At 42.9% G+C, this 21559-nt stretch overlaps 1 protein-coding gene across 2 annotated transcripts in view; it reads left to right on the plus strand.

Annotated features, from left to right (window-relative positions):
- Nucleotides 1-7615, plus strand: part of GRHL2 (grainyhead like transcription factor 2) — a 62134-nt gene extending 54519 nt beyond the window's left edge. For both annotated transcript variants that reach the window (XM_027883401.1, XM_027883402.1), the window contains 3 exons: nucleotides 697-782; nucleotides 6260-6324; nucleotides 7501-7615. In XM_027883401.1, the coding sequence (XP_027739202.1) occupies nucleotides 697-782; nucleotides 6260-6324; nucleotides 7501-7615 (266 nt within the window). The remainder of the gene's footprint in view (nucleotides 1-696; nucleotides 783-6259; nucleotides 6325-7500) is intronic.
- The last annotated feature ends 13944 nt before the right edge of the window (nucleotides 7616-21559 follow it).

Below are 21559 nucleotides of genomic sequence, written 5' to 3' on the forward strand. Positions count from 1 at the left end.
AGGGCACCTGTGAATGACTGAGACCCGGCTGGACATCTGAGGGAGGAAGAGTAACAGAAATGGCATTTGGGTACCTGAAAATGCCTGCCTGCCAACCATGCTCATGAATGTCTCCTCTGTAAAGTCTCAAATGACTTTGAACTCCTTTTCCCAGTGTTTATTTTCAGACTGGTCAGGTCATTTGTAGTCATCCACATGGTCACGTCAGATAGAACTATTTCTTTCTTTTTTCATTAGTTTTGTTTTCAAAGGCATAGCTTAAGACAAACCAGACTTGCCTTTTTTTGAACGTCCTTTCCCAGCCCTTTAGATGAAGCCTGGAGAGGTACAAGCCAAGACACAGCTTTTAGGAAGACCTAGCTTGTGTGTTTTGTCCTGTGACTGAGAGGCAGGACCCAAGTGCTTTTTAGTTTCTTGCTGTAAATGGAGATTTAGATTCTGGAAGATGCAGAGTCCTCACATTATGTTAAAGTAGCTGAATTTTTGTTACTGTGTTCTCAAAGCAACTATGATGTGTTGTCCATGTTTAGATCACTGATGATATTGAAAGTACATTTTTTTAAGTGCAAACCATCTTCAGTGCTTCATTTTATCTGTCATGGATTAATATTTGTTTTTCTACTCAGCATGGGGTGTTTCATCTGTGCAATTGACTGAACCTGCTCCAAGTTTGACTTTTTTTTTTTTTTATTTCAGTGCTTTTGTATGTGAGGAAGGAGACAGATGAGGTGTTTGATGCTTTGATGCTGAAATCACCCACAGTAAAGGGGCTAATGGAAGCTGTAAGTATCCGATGTCCTCACATTGTTTGTCTTTCTTGGCAAGAAAATCTTCAGGCTTTCATTGTATTATTGATATTAATCATAACATAAAGATGTTCTCAAGTACCTTTAAAGCATTTCATAAAGGCTTTCTGGAGCACATCTCTGAAATGCTGGCATATTCTGAATTCAGTGTTGTCATCAGGTTGCTGGGATTAAAGTGTCACAGAGCTGGTTATTGGAGACATGAGCCTTGAGGAGTTGCAGTAATTAACCAGTGTCAGGGAAGCAGAGAGGTGCAGACTTCATATTCTGAAATGCTTCTTTCTTAATTGATGGCTCAGAGCCTGTTGAATCTTTTCTCATAATGCCCATTAGTATGTTCACAGCCATCTTTTCAAGAAGAGGCCCAAGGATGAACCTTTTCTGTGTGAATTTCACATGGCTTTTGTACAATTGCTCTTCCAGCATGCAAGAGGCAGGTGCTGAGCCAATGCAGACTTGTCATTCATACCTCGTCTCAAATTCCTTCTTTAGCCCTCACTGACAGAGTGACCTACCTACCACCTGCCTCTTTGCTGCTTCTTTGACTTAACTATTTGCTTGTTATCCCTAAACTGTCATTATTAGAGTTGCTATTTCCCTATTTAATCCTTTTTAAATGAGCTGATGGCTAGTAGATATATGAAATTTGGTGAGAGATGAGTTAAGTAACCATGTGTCTCACTGCTTCAGTGGGGAAACTAATTTGAGACTGACATGTGGGATGCTGAGTTGATTTCCAGCCTTGGTTACGTGTAGCGGAGAAGATGGGAATGGATGTCCCTAGAGAGCTCAGCCAAGTGCTAGAAGTGTGTATATTCATACTCTCTTAAAACTGTCACAGTGTCTTGTTGCATGTACCAAACATTTCTAATGCAGTAAAGATTGAATAATTTGGTCAATATTTGGCCAGCAGAAGGAAGAAGAAGATTTGTGGGTTAGTGAAGTTGTTTAAAGCACCTCTTCAGATCAGAGTATCTCTGAGGAGAGTCAACAGCATGCTAAGGATGTCCTAACTTGCTTTTACCAGTACTGTTTGTTAGCTCAGTTGTTAGGCAGAGCACATGTGTAACAAAAACCAGGCTTTGCTTGAAGAGGCTGCAGTCTGATTCATAGTAAGCTGTAACACGATTTCATCTTGTCTTTGTATGGAAGTTAAAAGTATGTTATAATCCTTCTATAGCCTTTCAAGCTTGCATGAATATTTTATCTCCAGGAGTCTGTGCTTCTCCATGCCTGTTCTCCAGCCACTGTGTAACAAAAACAAAACTGATGCAGAAGCAGGAAAGGTTTCTGCGTACCTCAGTCAGCACAGCTGCTGACTCATTGGCGTGTTTTGGCACCAGGGAAATCTAATCTGTTGTAAAGTGTCCCAGTTCACTGGAAGAAACACATTCAGAAAATTTTAATTCTCTTTGGTAGGATATTGTGGATAAACCAATGCCAGAGAGCTGTCAAACTGCATATTCTTAGATACTCTCTCTACAGTCATTTCAGCAAATCATGTCATTTTGTAATTGTGCACATTCTCAATGCTCAATTCTGAAACTCAGTACTAAGAACTCAAAAACTGAGCCTCTGAACAGTACAGGGCTCCAGATCTGAAAGAGAGCTCCAGTGATCCTGAATCATAGCCTTCTTCTCTGTTTATGGATTTTATTTTTTTTTCCTTATGTTAGTCACTATTCCTGGTCTGTGGCTTTCTCCTAATTTTCTGTTATTAATGATATTGTTTTCTCAGATCCTGTGTTTATTTTATTCTCACATATATCCCCATTCCAAATGAATACTTGATTCCTTCTCAGATTTCTTCCTTTTGGCAAATATCTAGAGGTGTCAAGTTTCAGAAATACAGTACATCTCAGGAAGTGATGCAAGTGTTTGGTTTTCACTAGTCAGTCTTGATCAGCAGAAAATAGCAAAACAGTTTTCCATCACAGAATATCACATGTGTGGTGACTGACCACCTCTAAATCCTGCTTTCAGCCTGATCCAAAGTCAGGATAACTTGTGCAGAATCACATATTTATTCAAATTAGGGAAGGTAGACAAATTTGGGAAATCCAAAAATGTCCCACAGTCTTTCTGTAATTAAAAACTAACAGATGAGTTCAGTAAAGGTAGCTTAGACAGAAGTTTATTAGGTACATGTCTCTATATGTGATATTCCAACCAGTGTAGGGCAACAGACCAGACCAGTTCTATTTTCTATTTTCAATATTCAATTCAAATTTGTTTTCATTGAAATAAGTTGGCAAGCATGTTTTCCTGTGTGCCTCAACCAGCCCAGATGTTGCCCTTTCTGTCTTCCTGACTCCAGCAGAGAGCATTTCTGCTGGACTTGTGCAATCAGACTGTGCAAACTTGCCATGCCAAGGGACCTCAGCCCAAAGAGACATCTTTTTCAGTTCCAGTCTGAAGGCTGTTACACTGCTCTGAGCATCCCAAGGGAAAGAAAGAATCCTCTGCCTAGAAGCTTGGCAAATGAGCAACGGACATGATAAGGAAAGATATTTGTCCAAATAAAGATGTCATTAAAATGTAATGTAACATGCTTGGGGTCAGGTGAGAAATCCTGTTTTGTGTGGAAGTTGGCAGTAGTGGTGTTCTGCTTTCGTTGGCAACAAACACCCTGAGAACAGGGTGTTAAGTGAGAAACCGTAGCAGATGCTGGCTCTGCTTTCTCAGATTCTGCAGCAGGATTTAGCACATTTGTGCTGGAGTCTTGTTTTCTGAGTCTGTGAGGAAGAGGCTCTCCCTTACCCCCACTTTGAGCCTTGCTTCTACAGTTTGCTTTTTGGTATAATTGGTCAAATCCTTGGGGGTTCCTGAGAAATGTGCTTATTCAGTCAGCTGGAAGTCTTTCGCAAAGCTCACTAATCCCTGCATGTTATATAAATCCTACACCTGTCATAGGCAGTGTGACAGGCAAGGCTTTCTCAGCCCAGCCTCTCATAGTTCATGTAGGAAGCGATGTCCCAGAGTCCCAAACTGCTTTGAGCAACATTTGGAATGCATGAGTGTTAGATATCCCAAATATCCTAGGGAAGATTTATGCTGGAATGTGCAGAATGCTGTATATTAGCTGCTATTAAACCTCCTTGGCACAGGAATGTTTTGCCTGCTTGTTTATTTGCCTGGAGTCAGTGAAAAGCGTCTTCAAGTGCTGATCTTTACAATATCACTAGATTTCAGAGTTAACAACCCAGAAAGGAAGATAAATAGTTTCCTCATGTTCACACACTTGTGACATTTTCTGCAGTTTCAGGTGGCAGTTTTTCTATGATGCCTGTTACAGAGGATTTTTTCAACAATCTAATGAAACAGAGCCATTTTTATTATTGCTTTATATGAAAGCGTCAATTTAGGGGTACAACAAAATCACTCCATTCATGGTAAGCAAAGCCAGAGGATAAGAAGGAGTAATGTGGTTACATAGCTTTTCCATAGGCTACGTGGAGCTCAGAGTGGGAAAGATTTGTTTTGTAGTTCAGTAGTGGGGATGCTTGTGTGAGATACAAGACAAGTAGGGTGAAGCTCTTCTTCTCATAATTGTGCAAAGTGGACCACTCCCCACGTCAGGGACAGTGTGACTGTGCAGCATGGGAGCTTGCACAGCCTTGATGCAGAATTAGGCCTCTCTCCAGGCAGGTGAGAACACAGAACCAGGACTACTGTCAGTATCTCCAACACCATGTCCAAAAGGGCAATGAAACATGCTGGTGCAAGTAAAACTGAAGTAGCAAATACCACTCAAATTTAGTTTGAACTTTGTTCTCTGCTAGGTGGAAAGCTTAGGGAGTAGATGGGTCTAGTGTACCTTATCAGTTAGTCCCTTTCTCTTAGCCACAGATGTACGCTAACACCATCAGAGGGGAGTGTTTGCAGTGTAAAAGAAGTTTTATTGGTTCTTCGGATCTTGGAGTTATGTTGTACTTTTTAATCACAAAATTGTATCGTGGATTAGATGACAGTTATACAATTATAGGTGATGGAGGCAAGTACAGGCTAATTAATTTTCTCAGAGAATCTTGGCTCTCTGGAAGGGAGTTGTGCCTGGGGCTCACCCTGTGACTGTTTGATTCTTTCCTCGATGCTGAGTTTGTCCGTTGCTTGCTTTCCATTTTCTACTTCATGATAATTGCTTTAATTTACTTCTCTAAAATACCACCTTTTCTTGATGTAAGTCTGAATGCAAACACAAAGAAAGGATTTTACAGTGACTGATGTTTGGCAGTCTTTAAATGGATTTTTAATTGTGCATTTCGATTCTCTAACGCAAAGGATGAGTAGTCAGCTATTTAGCTGCAACTTCATTTCACCTGGGAAGAGCTGGAAACTTTGCTTGGCAGTAAAGTACCACAAAATGTTAATCACTGACAAAAAAGTAATTTTTCTGTAATTACTTTGCTTTTTGGGATAATCCATTTCTAAAGTGTGAGCTGTGATACTTGTTCCCTCAAAGAGTCATAATTTGGAAAGAAAACATGGCTTAGGTGGAGAGCTCAGGCACGCCATCTCCATGAGCACACCACAGACTCACTGCAGAGTGGACATCCAAAAAAGTTACTAATACATTGCTGCAAAGCAATGCCAAACCATCCCAGTGAAGTACTTGTTGGCATTGGTAATTTGTCATCTAAGTTGTTCTTCTTTCTAAAGTTTTCCTGTATTTTCTGCTTTTATCATCTGGGCAGCTGGCAAGGGGTTTATTTTACAAAGCCTTTTTCCTTGTTAACACAGTTCTCTGTAACATCTCGTTATCTGTACACTCAGATGATGTTTTGTGAGCCAAAGCATTCTCATTTTGCCACTGTAGTAACTAGACTGAGTCACCTCCCCAACAATACAGAAGCTTCTTAATCCCTTGTGTAGCATGTTGATGGCCCTTCCACAATAAAAAGTACCTTGAAGATACTGTTCAGTCAAAAGTACCACCATGGAGAGTCCTGTTAGCTTAACAAATCTTGAAATATCTTTGAGAAAGAGAAATGCGCATGTTTTTGTTGATCCATCAGTTCTTGCTGGGTTGTCATACATCTGCCTTCTGCCTGGTGGAAGAAGCCTTTGGTTCCATGAGCCCAGAAAATCAGATTAAGAAACAACAGAAAGATCAGATTGAAATTCTGTTGTGGAATCTGAAGCTGGAAAGAGCGTTGACTCCTTTAGCAGAGCAGTATGAGATGCTGGGGCAGTTTGGATGACTCACATCCTAAAAAAACTATGGTCTTCAAGTTTCTGGGTGGAAACAGTTGTGGGTTTTGATCAAGCTGTTCAGGGTTATTCCTTCCCGAGTCGTCCTTATATGCAACCATAGTATGGTTGTGAGTGACTTTTCTGCATAGCTGTCCTCACAAAGTTTGCAGAGATTTTAATGCCTTATGTAAGGGAAGAGGTGATAGTTATATTTCTCATTAGTCTTTAATGATATTTCTTTTATTTTTTTTTGTTTTCAGATCTCTGAGAAATATGGGCTGCCAGTTGAAAAGATTGCAAAACTTTATAAGAAGAGCAAAAAGGGGTAAGTTAGTTAACTAACTAAAGGTCGATTGCAGGATCCTTTAGGAGTACTCAGAGATCCCAGTTATGCTCAGGGCCTCATGATGCTGGGCAGTATAAACACTTTGAGTAGATGTGCCCATGCACTTGAAATCTTCATGTCCATGGAGATGGTAAGAGAGGGCAGAGGAGAAAACATGGACCTCCAGCCTATGTCTGAGGAGTGTTTGTAAATATACTGTGAAGAAGGAGTTTGCCCACAATATGCTTATTAACATGATGGAGGGCCAGTGTGGGAGATGCTGCCTTTGCTGTGAGTGCAGTGTGGAGTTTCCCTGCAGTCTTACAAAGATGTAGGCCACTGTCCAAATCTGAAAGACAGGCAGACAATGTTTGCTGCAGGGGCTTCGGCTGAGTAAATTTAGACATTAATATCACAGCTGAGCTTTTAAAATAGCTAGGCTACTGCTCCTTGCCATGCATCTAAATCTTTCCACTTTTACTTTTTTTTTTCAGTTCTATTTAACCACAATATTGTAGTGATATAATTTTAAACCAATCATTTATTTTCATTAGAGAGCTGTAACTCTAGCTTAGGGCATTATTGTGTCTTATTATTATTTTGAGAAGACAGGTGAAATTTCTCATGTTTTGCTTCTTTCTAATACCATTTCCAGGTTATTGTTAGAAGAAACACTTTAAGGTAAAGAGCGAGGAAAACACTCATATACACTTCTAATAGTTGTTGTCGATATTCTCACATCCAAGCTGAGTTCTGGGTCTGTGAGCTGTGTGCAAAGTACAAATTACACTACTTCCCTGTGTAGTGGCATATATGAGAAGTAGCATGGAGTAGCACTCCCTGGGGGAGCCAACACCAGGCATGGGAAGCACCAGCTAGCTTGGCCTGCCAGGAATCTGTACTTCAGCTCATCTTGTAGGCAGCTGAAGTGTGTTAGCATCTCAGCACTGGCATGTTTCTTACCACAGCTACTTTGGCAAGGAGTAGCCTCTAATCCAAAGACTGTAAGGGACTATGGGGCAGATCTTGATGATGATTCCCACTAGTGACTCTGTACTGGCATGTACTGGAGTCTGTTTATGTGTTGTAGAGAAGCGAGCATATGTGGCGGAGTGCGTGGCTTTCTCTTCCAGTGTCCCGGTATGTAAAAACATTGATTTTTGCCTTTGTCACTAGTATCCTGGTAAACATGGATGACAACATTATTGAGCACTACTCCAACGAGGACACGTTCATCCTGCACATGGAGAGCATGGTCGAAGGCTTCAAGATCACACTGACAGAGATCTAGCCTCAGGCAGAGCCTTTTTGTAAGGAACCACAGCATTTCATCCTTCTTGGAAAGCAGAAGATTTCCCAGGAACTTAACAGATGTTGATCAGAGAAACTGTTACAAAACTGCTTTTAAAATACTGTCCATTCTGCACATGTGCACCCACTGCAAATAGACTTGGGTTTGTTAAGCACAAGGCCACTCACGTTAACCTGGTCCCTTATTTATTGTTCCCCACTCTCTAGTGTACAAGCAGTTACCAGCCCCCAGATTTGTAACCAGATGACCCACTGCAAATGTGAAACACAGCATTTTAATCCATACTTGAGTGTGGATAGGCTCATTCTAAAACATGTTAAGGAATCATGCTGGTCTAGTTTCAGAAATCTGGTATAAATTACTTTACCAATAGTTGTCTCCGTCAGTGCTACAAAGCTGTTGCAGTGCTAAAGATGGGGAAAGTGGCTGACAGTTCACTTGCTCAGACTGATCCGTATCTCTATATAGTGTATAGTCTTGCCAAATACCTCTGGTAGTTCTCAGCACGTAGCAATGAGGACTTGTAAGTAAGGCATTCAGCTAAAAATGTCACTTGTAATTAAATGGTAAAGAAACCATTTTAACCTTGTATATAATGTTTATAATATGCAATAATATATTTTAACTACTGTATGTGGGCATGTTTACTGCCACTATGTCTTTGTATGTATTGGGTTTAGGGTTTAACAGAATCTTTTCTAGAGGACTAAATTGCTGCAATCTGTTAAGGGTGTGTACTGAGAAGCTGATAACTTAATCTGCACTCATATACTCCATCCTTGCTCACACAGTTACATATTAAAATATTAGAGCAAACAGTGCTACAGCATCTTGAGTGCTCTGGCACAGTGGAGCCCACCTTAGGTGCCCAAGTCCCAGCTGTAGATACCTGTCTCCCATCCAGCTGTCACCAAATCCAAGAGGCACCATGTGTCTGCTGCCTGGTGTGCCTAGAGGTACAGAAGGGAGGCTCCCAAAGCAGCCTTTTCTCAAGCCTGTGGTGGGAAAGGTGCTTTCTGCAGCAGCCTGCTCATTAAATCATTCCTCTAGACTGTAGGAAACAGGACTTCAAACTCTTCCTCTTAAGGGTACTTGCTCTTGTATCTCCGTTTAATGATTCTGTTTTGATTCTTAGGACAGTTGGGTGAGGTATAAACCTGGGCTTGTGTAAATACTTTATCAAAACTGGAATAATTTTGCCAGTGGAGACCAAGTATCGCTCAACTGAGGCATGGAGACATGTCTCTCTCACAAGGGCTGGTCTGAACCCAAGTTGGTTATCCCATCAAATTCCACTCCATCTCATGAATTCTGTGAAGAAATAAAGTTGTGCAGGCTAGGATCACAAGGAAAGGGGTTCAAGGCCTGAACGTCCCTAGCACATCCAAACCCAGTACCTCTCGCTCTCCTGTCCAGCTCCTCTGGCTTTTGTAGGGACCTCCTCACTCAGGGTGCAGTCCTGTGAGTTTCAGCTGCATTTTATTCTCTATGCACTGTACATAAGTCCTTTGTGACAGACAGAAGTGTGAGTCCTTTCTTACATGCAGCCTTTAGAGTTTATTTTTTTTCCTTCTGAAACCTTTTTACTTTAGTCACACAACCTTTTTTTATTAGGTGGTTAGTGGCATAAAGAAACACTGCCTAGTTTAACAGGGCTCACTCTCTAGTGTTTTGAGCTGTGTGGAGCTATTTGCTAATCGCTATGCAAGCAAAGCAGCAGGGATAGCTGACCAGTCTGATTTGGCCGAGTTTTTGCATGACTATTCCTGCTAGCTATAGCACACTTTCTTGACTTCATTAGCAATAGCACCCATTAAAGTCTCTACTCTCAATAGAAATGTTGGATACATGTCAAAGTTTCTCTGGGACTAGAAACTATAAAAGGTTCAGGCCATTAGTGTCAGGGCTAACATACCCAGAATCCACATATGTCTGTAAAGCAAAGTGTGTATTCTGTCTTCCTCCTGCCCTCTTCTTTTGTTATGCACTCTTTTGCCGTCTGATGCAGAGTTTTGTAATAATTTTCTTAACTTTTTATAGAAATGCACTCCAGCAAAGATGCTCTTGCTACTCTGGTCAAGAGCAGACATCCTGGGAATACAGGTGATTTATGATGGTTCAGTGTGTTTCTACTTGGCTCAGACCGAGATAAAAATCTATGCTGAGTTACCCCAGATACTTTTTTCCTAAAGAAAAAGAGGACAGTTTTGACAGGTGGCATTAGAAACGGGGTCCAGCACACAAGACTGGTGAACAGTGCTGTTAGTTCTTGTATTTCTCTGTTGGTGTTTGGAACCCTCAGGATGTTAGGTGGGATCTCTCAGTTGGTAATGATGTCTGGTAGGAAGCTGCAGGTGAAGCACAGGAGTAAATGTATGCAGGAGTTGGGTCATGGTTCTGCCCCCAACAAATCTGCTGTCCATGCTCTCTTACAGGGAATGCCTGTGACACCTGGGTCTGGCCCAGGTTGGAATGTGCTGCATAAAGAACAGACAGTGAGGGTTCACAGAGAAGAACAGGCTCTCCTGGCAGCATCAGCATTCAGGTTAATGGGACATTCTTGTCTTACACCTGGGTGGAGATGAGCTGGGATCTGTTGGGTGCTGCAGCATCCTGCACCAAGGAGCAATGTAGGATCAGTGAGAAGCTCAATATCCAGAAATACTAGGGCTCAAGGAGCTGTCTTTCCATTGCCATTTTAGAGCTTTCAGTGAGCCACTGTTCAGAGAAGGAAAGTTGCTTCCAAGATTAACTGAAAGCTATTCTAAATACATCTTAAAGTGTGTGAATTCTAAATACATCCTAAAGTGTGTGAATTCCTGATAGTAGAAAACTGATACTCCTGCCTTTAGTTCCTTCTTACAGTCTCAATGAAGTTAGTATCATTGAGGAAGACAAGTAGATTGGTGGTAAGAATATTTTTTAAAATAATAACTAGAGCTAGGTAAGGACGATCTCAATCTGCCAGGGTCCAAGGGCTTTGTTTCTATGCTCTAGATGCAGGTGCATCACAAGCACTAAGACATTACAAAGAGTATATCACCCTGCACTCCTTCAGTTGTATTTATAGCATCAGCTGCTGGAGGAGCACTAAACCTTGGGTGCTGGTTGTGGCAAGTTACAAGCTCTGAGAGTTCACCTTGTTGGTCTAAGTCATCCTGTCAGAGTGATGGGAAAGTGACAGTACAAGTACTGCGAACTTCTGGAGCAGTGGCCTGCTTTGTGCCCTGCTTGATTCAAATGTCTCATAGTACTTGCATGTATATTGTTAAAATATACATGTTGCTTTCCTTAAACAATGACAAATGTTGATTATTGCTGGATCTTCCAAGTACTATGACTTAAATGGAAGTAAGATTTGGCTACTGTTCAGTGCCTTGCCTGAGGCTACTGCCTTGCCTCCTGTTGTCTGTTTGAGGCACTGCTGTGGTTGTTTATTTAAAGGAACAAAATTCTCATTTCCTTTTCTTCTTCAAGACAGCAGTCTTGCATGTTAACTAGTGCAGCTTAAGTGGGGCTTGCTGCTGAGAGCATTTTCCCTGTGAAGAGTTAGTCGTGCAGTGTCTGTAGATGTTGTGTTTTGAAAGATCTGATAGAGATGTACAAAAGGAGAACAGTCTTCTAAGTTAAAATTTTGGTTCCTGCTACAGATTTGGTACTTTTTCCGTCCATTTGATGTTTTATTATGAGAGCCCATTAAAATTGTCAAGTTTTAGGTTTTTTTAACAGTCAGGTGCTGATACCCCCAAAACAAAGTGCATCCTTTCAGTGAAGCTTTGTGGACGTACAGTGATATCCTCATCAAGACATTTTGGAGGATTTTTACCACTGAATGTAAACTGTGAAGAAAAGAATGTTTTCTTCCTCTGTGTCCTCTCTCATGAAGTTTTTGGTCAAAGGAATTCAGAGATCAAATGTCTTTCCTATATATATTCCTCTTTCATTCTATGGATTGTTTAAATGTTGTAAATTAATTCGAACAATTAGTAAAATTTAAACTCTCTAGCTGTCCGAGATGCTGTATATTGATTGAAATGGAACTGGAAAGGAGTATCTTAGGAGTTTTAAAATGTAAAGCTTATTAAATGTTTATATGCTCTTCCATTTCCTATTGAGACAAGATACAAACAAGAATGTTTGTGCCAAAGATTGTGACAAGCCGTCTTACTGGCAAACAAGGAAACTTTATGTATAAATAGTGTGCTTTTATATTAAGAATATAGCTGATGTAACTTAATAGTGTTGCAACTGGGAGAGGGGTTTGATAAACTGTAAATACAGTTATTTTATTTTTTGTACATTTTTAAGAAGGAAAAATAAATATTCCTATGTATGAGATAATATTTCTGTTGCTGTGGTGTGTATTACTACATCTGTTCAGGAGAGATAGTATCAGTATGTACAAATACCTGAAGTGAAGTGCAGAGAGGATGGAGTCAGGCTTTTCTCAGTGGTGCCCAGTGACAGGACCAGAGGCAGTGAACACATACTGAAACACAGGAGGTTGCCTCTGAAGTCAGGAAACACTTTTTTTACTGTAAGTGTAACCAAGCACTTGAATAGGTTGCCCAGAGAGGTTGTGGAGTCTCTATTCCTGGAGATATTTAAAAGCTGCCTTGACACAGTCCTGGACAATGAATGCTCACTTATCCTGCTTCAGCAGAGGGGTTGGACCAGATGAATTACAGAGGCCCCTTCCAACCCTAACTGTTCCGTGATTCTGTGACGACTTGGACTGTCCTGGGAACCTGGCTGGAAGCACTGGTACTATCATCTTTGTGGCTCCAAGGCGCCTGGAATGAGTTCCTTACCCGCATCTGCTCCTGCTGTGCCCTGGGTGCCCAAAGCACTGAAGCATACCTGGCCATGCATCTTACAGTAAAACATTTTCATCAACCATTTCATTCTTCACCAGTTGACTTTGGCTTTTCAAACAAGAATCCAGGAGGTGAGAACATCTAAGTAAGTGGGACATTGCTTGGGAAAGCGTTTGCCTCAGCAAAGGAAAGCTCCCCAGGCAGTAGCAGGGCAGCCCTGTCTTACAGTGGGGTGGAGGAGTTCAGTGCTCTGTATGGCTCAGGGTGAGCCAGGACCAGCTACCATCGAGCTCTTCAGGGTAATCATGTTTCCTGGACAATGCCTGTGGTAGATGTTTAAATATGTTTTATAGGAAGTAATTTTACTGAGTGGCTCTTAAAATGTGAATGCTTTGAAGCTGAGTGGTTGACAGTAGTGCATCTGCGAGGCCATGGAGGAGTGTCAGCTGACAGGAACTGCTGCACCCACTGCATGCTCAAAGGCCTGACTGTTTCTGGCATGGATGAGCCAGGGGTTAGCAAGGTGACTCGAGGTCTTTCGGATGAAGTGACCCTCTCCTAGGATTGGGGAGCAAAACACCCCTCCTCTAGCTCCTGATTGAAACTTTACGGGACTCACTGCAGCAGCAAATCTGTGGGTTTTGGCACCTTTCCTATTTCTTGGCTCAGTTGGAGCTGCCGAAAACAGTGATAGGTTCTGGAGTGCACTGTTTCTCAGATGGGACCAGATCCAGGGCTAACAAGCTGATGAGACACAGGGTCTCAGATTCCCTCCTCGCTGAGGCAGTCGGAGGTCCAGTCCCGGACTGTGGGGGTGCAGGGTGCTCCAGTGCCCGGCGGTGGCCATCACTGGGAGCCAGGCTCTGTGCTGGGGCAGAAGCTTTGGGCTTTGCACAGTGAGATGCACGGGCCAGCAAAGGTGGTAGAGTGGAGGATTTTAGCATCCCTGTGCAAATAAACACCTTTATACACCCCTGCCTTTTTATGCTAAATTGTATTAGGGCCCTAATGGGAGAGTGAGGAGAGTGTATGTCACAGGGAGTTTGTCACACTGGAAGTTCATGCAATAAAGCTGAAGTTGCACTGAGGACAGGGGGTTCCTGGACGCTGTAATTGATGCTCCTTCCAGGCTCCAGCCTGTCTCAAGTTTATATTAACGGGCAGTTCTACAAATAGGCTTTTTTTTTTTTTTTTTTTTTTTAAATCTCAAGAGGAAATAGGCACTGGTTTCTGTTACCTTCCCATGGGCTTTAAATTACTTTTAGCACTCTGGTGCTAATCCCATCTCCAAAATTAGCCTAGGTAAAAGTTTGTGGAGTTTAAGGAGCATGCACAGGAGCATGAGCCAGCCCCCTCCAGAGCCTGTCTGAGGCTGGCAGGAGTCCCTGCTGTGACAAGCTCTGCTCTCTCATGAGCCACATCTCAGAGCAACTAACTACAGCAACCACCCTGCCAGCCCGTGCTCCCTTGCCACGTCCTGCCCCCCTGATAGTGTGCTAGTCCTTAGGGGAGAAAAACCCACCCTAAACCTGGAGAGGGATTTATCTGTGGCAGGGAAAGTTGCTGTCAGTCAGCTAAGCTGGTCTTTCCAGCTCCAGAGGACCAGAGCTCTCAGCCTTGTGCTGTCCTTCCTTTGCTTTTGTAATCCACTCTGTGCTATCCCACTCTGTGCCCAGCTGCTGGCTTTAGCTGCTGGAGGAAAGACTGTGTTAGCAGTGGAGAGCCCAGCCGGCTGCAACGTGCCGGCACAGTGCCCATGCACAGCTTAAGCCCTGCCTAAGCCCTCCAAATTGGCTTTCACAGCTGCTGACCCTTTGCCCATGGCAGTGAGTGGGACAGGAGCTGTGAAGACAGCAGGCAAAGGCTTCTCTGAGGTTTTCTCAGCAGACCATAGGGCTATGTGAGGCTTTAAGGCTCCAGCGTGAAGGCAGTAACAGCACGTGGCACACCATAGCTAGCTGCAGCAGAATGTTTATTAGTAGGAAAGAACATTTAGGGGATTTCAGTAGGTCAATTTGTTTGAACTGTCAGTATCCACCGTACATTGGTTTTCCTCAAGATTGTTCAATGTTACATATTTATATAAGAAAACAATAATTCATATTTAGGTGCAATAAGTAATTCCAGTATGAAAAAGCACCGTGTCACAAAACAGTTTACAATACAAAAGTCTTCAAAATCTAACATTTAAAAACAATATATTTGTTCAACAGTAATAACAATACAGTAAAAAAATTCTTATTTCCCTTCAAACAATACTGCTTATATATTTTGGCACTGAAAAAGAAACTATCACAAATGCGCCTTTTTAACCACACAATGCTGTTTTGTGAGTGTCTATATAACAAGGAAAAACATGCTTTTGAAGTCAGTCATTTTGCCAGGTGCAGTTTGAACTGCTTTCTCCATTAAAAAGAAAAAAAACAAACTAAAAGAAAAATAACTCCTAAGCTGCAGCATGTCTTTTGGCCCGGGACACAATCTGGAGAAGTGTCTCTCAGACTCAGTCCATCTAGTACATCAGCCCTGCCTGAAAGGCTGGATTCAAGCCCCATTTCCCTCTCCAAACCTGACAAGAAATATAGACCTAAGTTCCCCAGGGGGTCCTGTCTTTTAGGGACTGACCCCAAATTCTTGCTATATTAAGCACCCGAATAAGATTCTGACCTTAGAATTGCTGCTCAGGCTCTTCTTTTCCTTAATTGCTTGATTCCCCCAGATTTTAGTTAATTAATTTTGAAGTCACTTGCACAAATGGTCTCATAATGTGAGCCCATGGATTTTGTCCTGGTATAGCCAGCAATTCCAAGGAAAACCGGATGTGCATGTGCATGAGCTGAGGGGTAAGGGAGCCTGATGCCAGTGGGGTGCCCTGGGTCAGGAGACATTCCTCCCAGGTGTCCTCCTGGCACACAGCGTGGGAGGGGGAAGCTTGAATCTGAGAGAGCGTAAGACAGAAAACTAGACTTCTCAGGAAGAATTAGTTTCCACTCAAAACTGACCCCTATTAAAAGAAGAACGCAGGTGCTACGCACCGGGTGAAACACCGGTGCCTGCGTGCAGCTATGATGGCCCTTGAGAAAGGCTGATTCTACTGAACATGCAGTCCTTGGTGCTATCTCTAAGAGCTGAACAATAAACAAACAAACAAAAAATTTAAATAGTTTTTACATCCTACATCAAAGATGCCACTACAAAAACACAATAGCATCACACATTAATTAGTACAGTCTTAAAAATGCAAACCAACGCTGATAAGACTCCCATACATTCTGCATATCATATGTACAGAAGATAATAGCTTCTCAAGAGGAGAGGACAGTCATAGGGAGATAATCTGTTTTCTGAGTACGTTGCATAATACAAATACATTATCAGCATAAGAAAACTTTAACACTAAGAGTTCAAGAAAGGTCCTAACTGGAAGCTAATAGCAGGGGGAACCGTGCACGTGCTGGGGGGCACAAAACATACACAACCCTCCACCAAATTCTGCACCTCCTTCGGTGGCCTGATCATCTACTTCCATTTTACCAGGTAGGTTTCATATGTTGCTCTGCAGGCACAGAATCCCAAAGCATACAGCAGCACAGGGCCATATCCCCAAAAGCTGCCCCTGGTATGCCTGAAGGCCGCTCACCTCTGCACGTCCTTTCATGGGCTTTGCCTGGCGAAGAACTAGCTGGAGACTTGGAATACCATCAGATAAGCTTACAACAGAACCAGGGGGAAAAATTAACACATCACGATACCTATAGGCAACTACACGCAGGACACTAGCAATTCTAGACAGCCATAAGAAAAATATGCGGACCAAATTAATTTAATTCATAGTTGTCCCTCTCCTTTCTGAGTGGTAAAAGTCTTCCTTAGGATATGTAGGTTTGCTTACAAAGCATTCTTCTAGAGAGGTATCTAATTTTGCCAAGACACAGGATATGCTGAACTCCATGCTGCTGCAGTTAGTCTGCCCATGGTAGATTATTTAAAGTTTCATTTGGTATTTCTGTGCTGCAATGAGGCAACAGCCTGAGGGAACAGAGATGAGAAGCCTCTCCCAGTGGAATGGTCAGAGATTTAAATAGGAACTGTACACTTTGATCTATTCAGTTTTTGGCCACGGTTTGTCTCAATTTATTAGTTTTTACAGCATCAAAAGTATCTGCCCAAATTTAAACAAACAAATTGTTGTGGTTTAACCCCAGCTGGCAACTAAGTCCCACAGAGCAACTCCCTCCCTCCCAGTGGGATGGGGAGAAGAATTGGAAGGGTAAAAGTGTGAAAATTCATGGGTTGAGATAAAGACAGTTTAATAGGGAAAGAAAAAGCCCCATGCACAAACAAAACAAAACAAGGTATTCACTCCCCAGTTCCCATGGGCAGGAAGATGTTCAGCTATCCCCAGGAAAGCAGGGCTCTATCATGCATAATGGTGACTTGCAAAGACAAATGCCATCACTCTGAAAGTCCCTCTTTTCCTCCTTCTTCCCCCCTACATCTTTGCTTACTGACCAAGACACCATATGGTCTGGGATATCCCTGAGGTCACTTGGGGTCAGCTGTCCCGGCTGTGTTCCCTCCCATCTCCTTGTGCATCCCCAGCCCCCTTGCTGATGGAGTGGGGTGAGAAGCACAAAAGTCCTTGTCACTGCTCCACTGTAATGAAAACATCCCTTTGTTATTAACACTGTTTCCCGCACAAATCCAAAACTTAGCCCCATTCTAGCAACTGTGAGGAAAATTAACTCTACCACAGCCAAAGCCAGGACACAAATGTGTAACTATTTACTTTTGCATCCATCACATCATTCACTTGGCAATATTTAAAAATCAAAAGATATGAAGTACTTCTGTCAGAAGAGGAAAGTATCGGTCAAGGTTCAAGTGTGAAATAGAGATGAATAAACAAATATTAACTACAAAACTGCTTGGATGGAATTGAAACATTGGAAGAGCTAAACATATTGACGTGCAGCTCTGTTTCCTTGCAGCAAGTGTACAGACAAAAATAACCCCGAACGTAATTAAGCACTTTGCTTTTACCAGGCACGGTGAGCCCACCTTGGTAGGAATAGCTCAGACAGCTCTGCTCTTGGAATCATTGGGACTTTTGCATAAGAGCTGAAGGACCAATGGGGCTAAATATAAGAGGATCCAAGATAATGACAGGAATCCCAAACACACCTCAAACAGAAATAAGAAAATTAAACACAAAATACCAAAGAAACATGATCTTGCAGAGTATTTGTATGACTAACATGGAGCACGATGTCTTTAGTAATGTTCCTTAGATCCTTATCAGATTGAAACTCTGGTTTTGTTTTTTTGTTTTTCTTCCAGATACTAATAAAAAATATTTGGTTGCCCTGGAAATGGGAACAAGATAATGACAGGAAATAAAAAAGTGATGGTGGCAAGTTCTCCCCCAGACAACCACACTGGACCCATTAATCTTTCCTCTGAGGGCAGCCAATGAGCAGCACAAACAAAGTGTAGAATCTAAGAGGATTTTCTCAGGTGGGTTTACTAATCACCATCATCCCATCACCCTGTTTGATGGGGAAACATGAGGCCAACCCTGAAAACTGGTGAAACTCCTGTCCCCAGGGAGGAAAAAACCAGAGGTCACACCCTCAACGTGTTTTTGACAGATGGCATAAAGAGTTTCATCTGATATTACTGTGCCAGAATTATCTCCTGGTCCAGAGCATCTGGGTGCTCCAGGAAGGATTGGGGCACTACACGTTGAATGGTGATGCACAGGAGAATGTTGCTCCGGCCTGGAAGAAATCTCTCTGGAGCAAACCATGGAAGTGGAGAATGAGCACCAGTCAGGTTCAGTCTGCCGTGCCTCAACACACACATACATGATAATGAAAACCATGTTGTTCCAGTGTGCCCTTGAAATGTTTAATACTGCTATTACTTAATAATGGGAAGTAAACAGCATGGTTGGCAAGGTACATGCAGGTGGTTCAAAGGCTGGGAATCAAATCAGAAACTGTTCCATCCAACTGCATCAAACTTGGCTCCTCCAGATGTCAAGGGCTGGTGTATATTCACACAGACGCTAGGGATGGCAACTGGGAGGTGGGTGCAAAGACTCAAAGAGCCAGACACCCTGAGTGCATGCCCTGGGAAGGTGAGAACATCTTTGGTATAAGGTCAGGGCAAGAAGGGAATATCTAAAACATGTCTCAGCTGCACAGTAAGTGAACACTAGGGAGAGGGTGGCTGTTGTGTGCTTTGAAATCTAGGAAGCCCTCAGCAGGCCCAATAAGCTCAGCTGACCATCTCTGTGGCAGGACCCAAAGTCCCCATTCTCAGCACATGGGGACGTGGGGATGAAGCAGCCCAGGAGGTCCCTTGTGCTGGGCTGGTGCAGAGGAGCTATTCTGTGCTGACAGGATTTCACCTTGCAAATTCAAACACAGGACGAAAGGCAGTGATGTCTTTTACAGTTTTTCATTTATGTAGTCTTTTTGCATTGTGCACTATAACCCAAGCTTTTTTTTTTTTGGTCTTGCTTATTGTGCAATAATCAGCATTTTACATGTAATAGCTTAATCCCAACTGTGCATAAAAATAACGTGACCTGTGGGAACAATGAGGAAATCAAACCTGTACATGGCAAGAAGCCCCTCACACCTGGCCTTTCCAGCTGTTACTTGTTAAGAAACGGAAAATCCTCACCCCTAAAACAATTTCTCAGTATGGATGACTGGAAGAAACAGCAGCAAAAGCCAGGCTGGAATAAGAGGTGCTGCTGACTGAGACTCCCATAGCAGACAGGGATTGTTTCTGCAAGGGGCAAGGAGATTGACTTTACATCCAGCTGATCATTCTACCGCTCTGAAGGCCACAGGCACCTCATGACTTCTGCAGCTCTTCAGTGTTGGTCCCGGTTTCTAGTGGCACTACTCTCCACGACAATTTACAGTTCCCCCCATGTGCTTCAAACACAGCCATTCTCCCACCTTCCCCAGCCTGCAAAATGACACCTGGGCTTTGAGAGTCAACTGGAGCATTCCATTCTTTTCTATCATGACTGGGAAAAATGCTCCTGCAGGCAATGTTTTACCCTCAGTTACACTTAGGGAAAGCCCTATATTCATCCTGGGAGCTGTTTGTTCAACTCCTGCCAGGGCATAATGAACAGCTCTGCTGCTTGTAGGTAAGGAAGAGCAGAGTTATTCTACTCCTCCAGCTGCATGTTCATGCTGGAGGTATTTGAGAGTGTATTTTGTCAGTGCCTATGATGGAATACGCAGCAACAGAGCTGCTCAGATGGAAGGTGCCATTTCTGGTCTGGCCCTATCTCAGAGCACATCACACCACAAGTCTGATGTATCACTGCCTTGCATCTTATCTGCCTACTGCACAGTCAGTGGAAAACTCTGCATGCAGCCCTGAGCACTGCTCAGCTGTCTGGTGTTTGCCAAGTTTCTCTGAATTTCGAAGCACAAGTTCTGCCTGTGATACCAAGGAAACCAACTTCCCCCACTTTAAGACTCCTACGTGAGATCCCGCTCAGTTAAGATACAGAGCAAAGAACGCATCCAAATGCCTGTGTGAAGGGCAGGTGAAATATTCTTCTCCACTAGTCTTGCACCAAGTACCTCGCATCTAACTCCTGAGCCCAAGGACTGCCTTGCCAGGAAACAGGGAGCACCACGAGAAAGATAAAAGGAGGTGCTGGTGTAGTGGGTGTTCAGGAAGACTTGTCCAGCCCTCCCCTCTGATTGTTTCACTTGGCACTTGTACATTAAGCTTCAAAAGGAAACTCTTCTGCAGGATGCCTCCTTGACCCTGACACGCTATATTGCTATCACGTTGCATCTTGCTAAGAGACAAAAGAGAGTTTTAAAAGAAGGAGGCACCTCAGCTCAGGGCATTTGTTCAGAGGCAGGAGATTCCCTTCTCACTGCCACGTGTCTCTAGCGACCTGCCAGTTGTCACCGTGTACCCTGGTTCACATGTACTGAGACGTGTGGCCAAGGCCATCTTCTCATCTCGGTTTAGTCTGCAGATTAGAGCTTAACATCAAGTTACCACAGTTCACCAAGTTTCCATGAGTCAGCTGAGATGAGGTTCTGCCCACAACAGCTGAAAGGTAATGTGATTTAACCTGGTCTGCAGTGAAAGAAAATTAAGCTAAGCCGCATTATTGCACTTTTGCCATCAGTGAAGAGAGCACATGCTGAAAAGTCCTGGGGCACAGCCCCCAGGGGGAGTGTTCAAGTCACGTGTGACCACCTCTTATGCTGGTGTGCAATACCTCTGCACACAGACCTCATCCAGTTACAGAATTTACACACTTTTGGCTTGCTGTTTTAAGCAGCAGAAAATGTGGAGGTCGTGCCTCGTAGTACAGAACAACAAAATGCCCCAGCAATAAGAAAAATCCTACAAGCCTCTAAGAACAGCAAAAGGAATAGCACAGATCTGGGTACCTCAGGAACATCCACTAGTGGACTGACAGGGCTTCAAATAATGTTGAAACAAAAATATTTCTTCAGTCCCTCTCAAACTCTAAGTGCTCACAAAAACATGTGTGTTGGTTTTACAGGGGTAAACCAACCCTTTTCCCTTCCCAAAGTATCCTAAAACAAAGACAGTCTGCTGCAAAAGTCACAAACCATAGTCCTCACTTCATATCTTCTGGCACAGAGTTTGGCCAGCTGACTGGGAATGTTGGATAAATGGGACTGGCATTTTCCAGGGATTCGGTCTACATGTGGGATGTACTAGTTAATTCTTTTGGACAACATGTGAGGGAAGGTTGCCTCTTGCTCATGCAACTAAAACTGGCGAATGCATCCACAAAATTGAGAGGTGATATGAAACAGTATGTGCGGTCTGCCATCCTTCCTATATGACGACAGTGCTAAAGGATCACTTGAAAGTGACTTGTTGTGCTATTTCATGCAGGATATGCCACTTCACCTTCAAAAGCTTTATGAAGGCAGTTATGATTGCAAATGCAAATGGCAGCAAAGCAGAAAATTCCAATCTGAGGTACAGCATACCACTGCTGTCCTGCTGATCTGAGGTCTGCGGATGCTCCTATCAGAGTTCCAGCTATGGATCACTCTTTAAGTACATG

Source organism: Empidonax traillii, unplaced genomic scaffold, assembly GCF_003031625.1.
Source record: "Empidonax traillii isolate 1590-97213 ecotype Southwest subspecies unplaced genomic scaffold, ASM303162v1 scaffold126:size1624879, whole genome shotgun sequence".
NCBI lineage: Eukaryota > Metazoa > Chordata > Aves > Passeriformes > Tyrannidae > Empidonax > Empidonax traillii.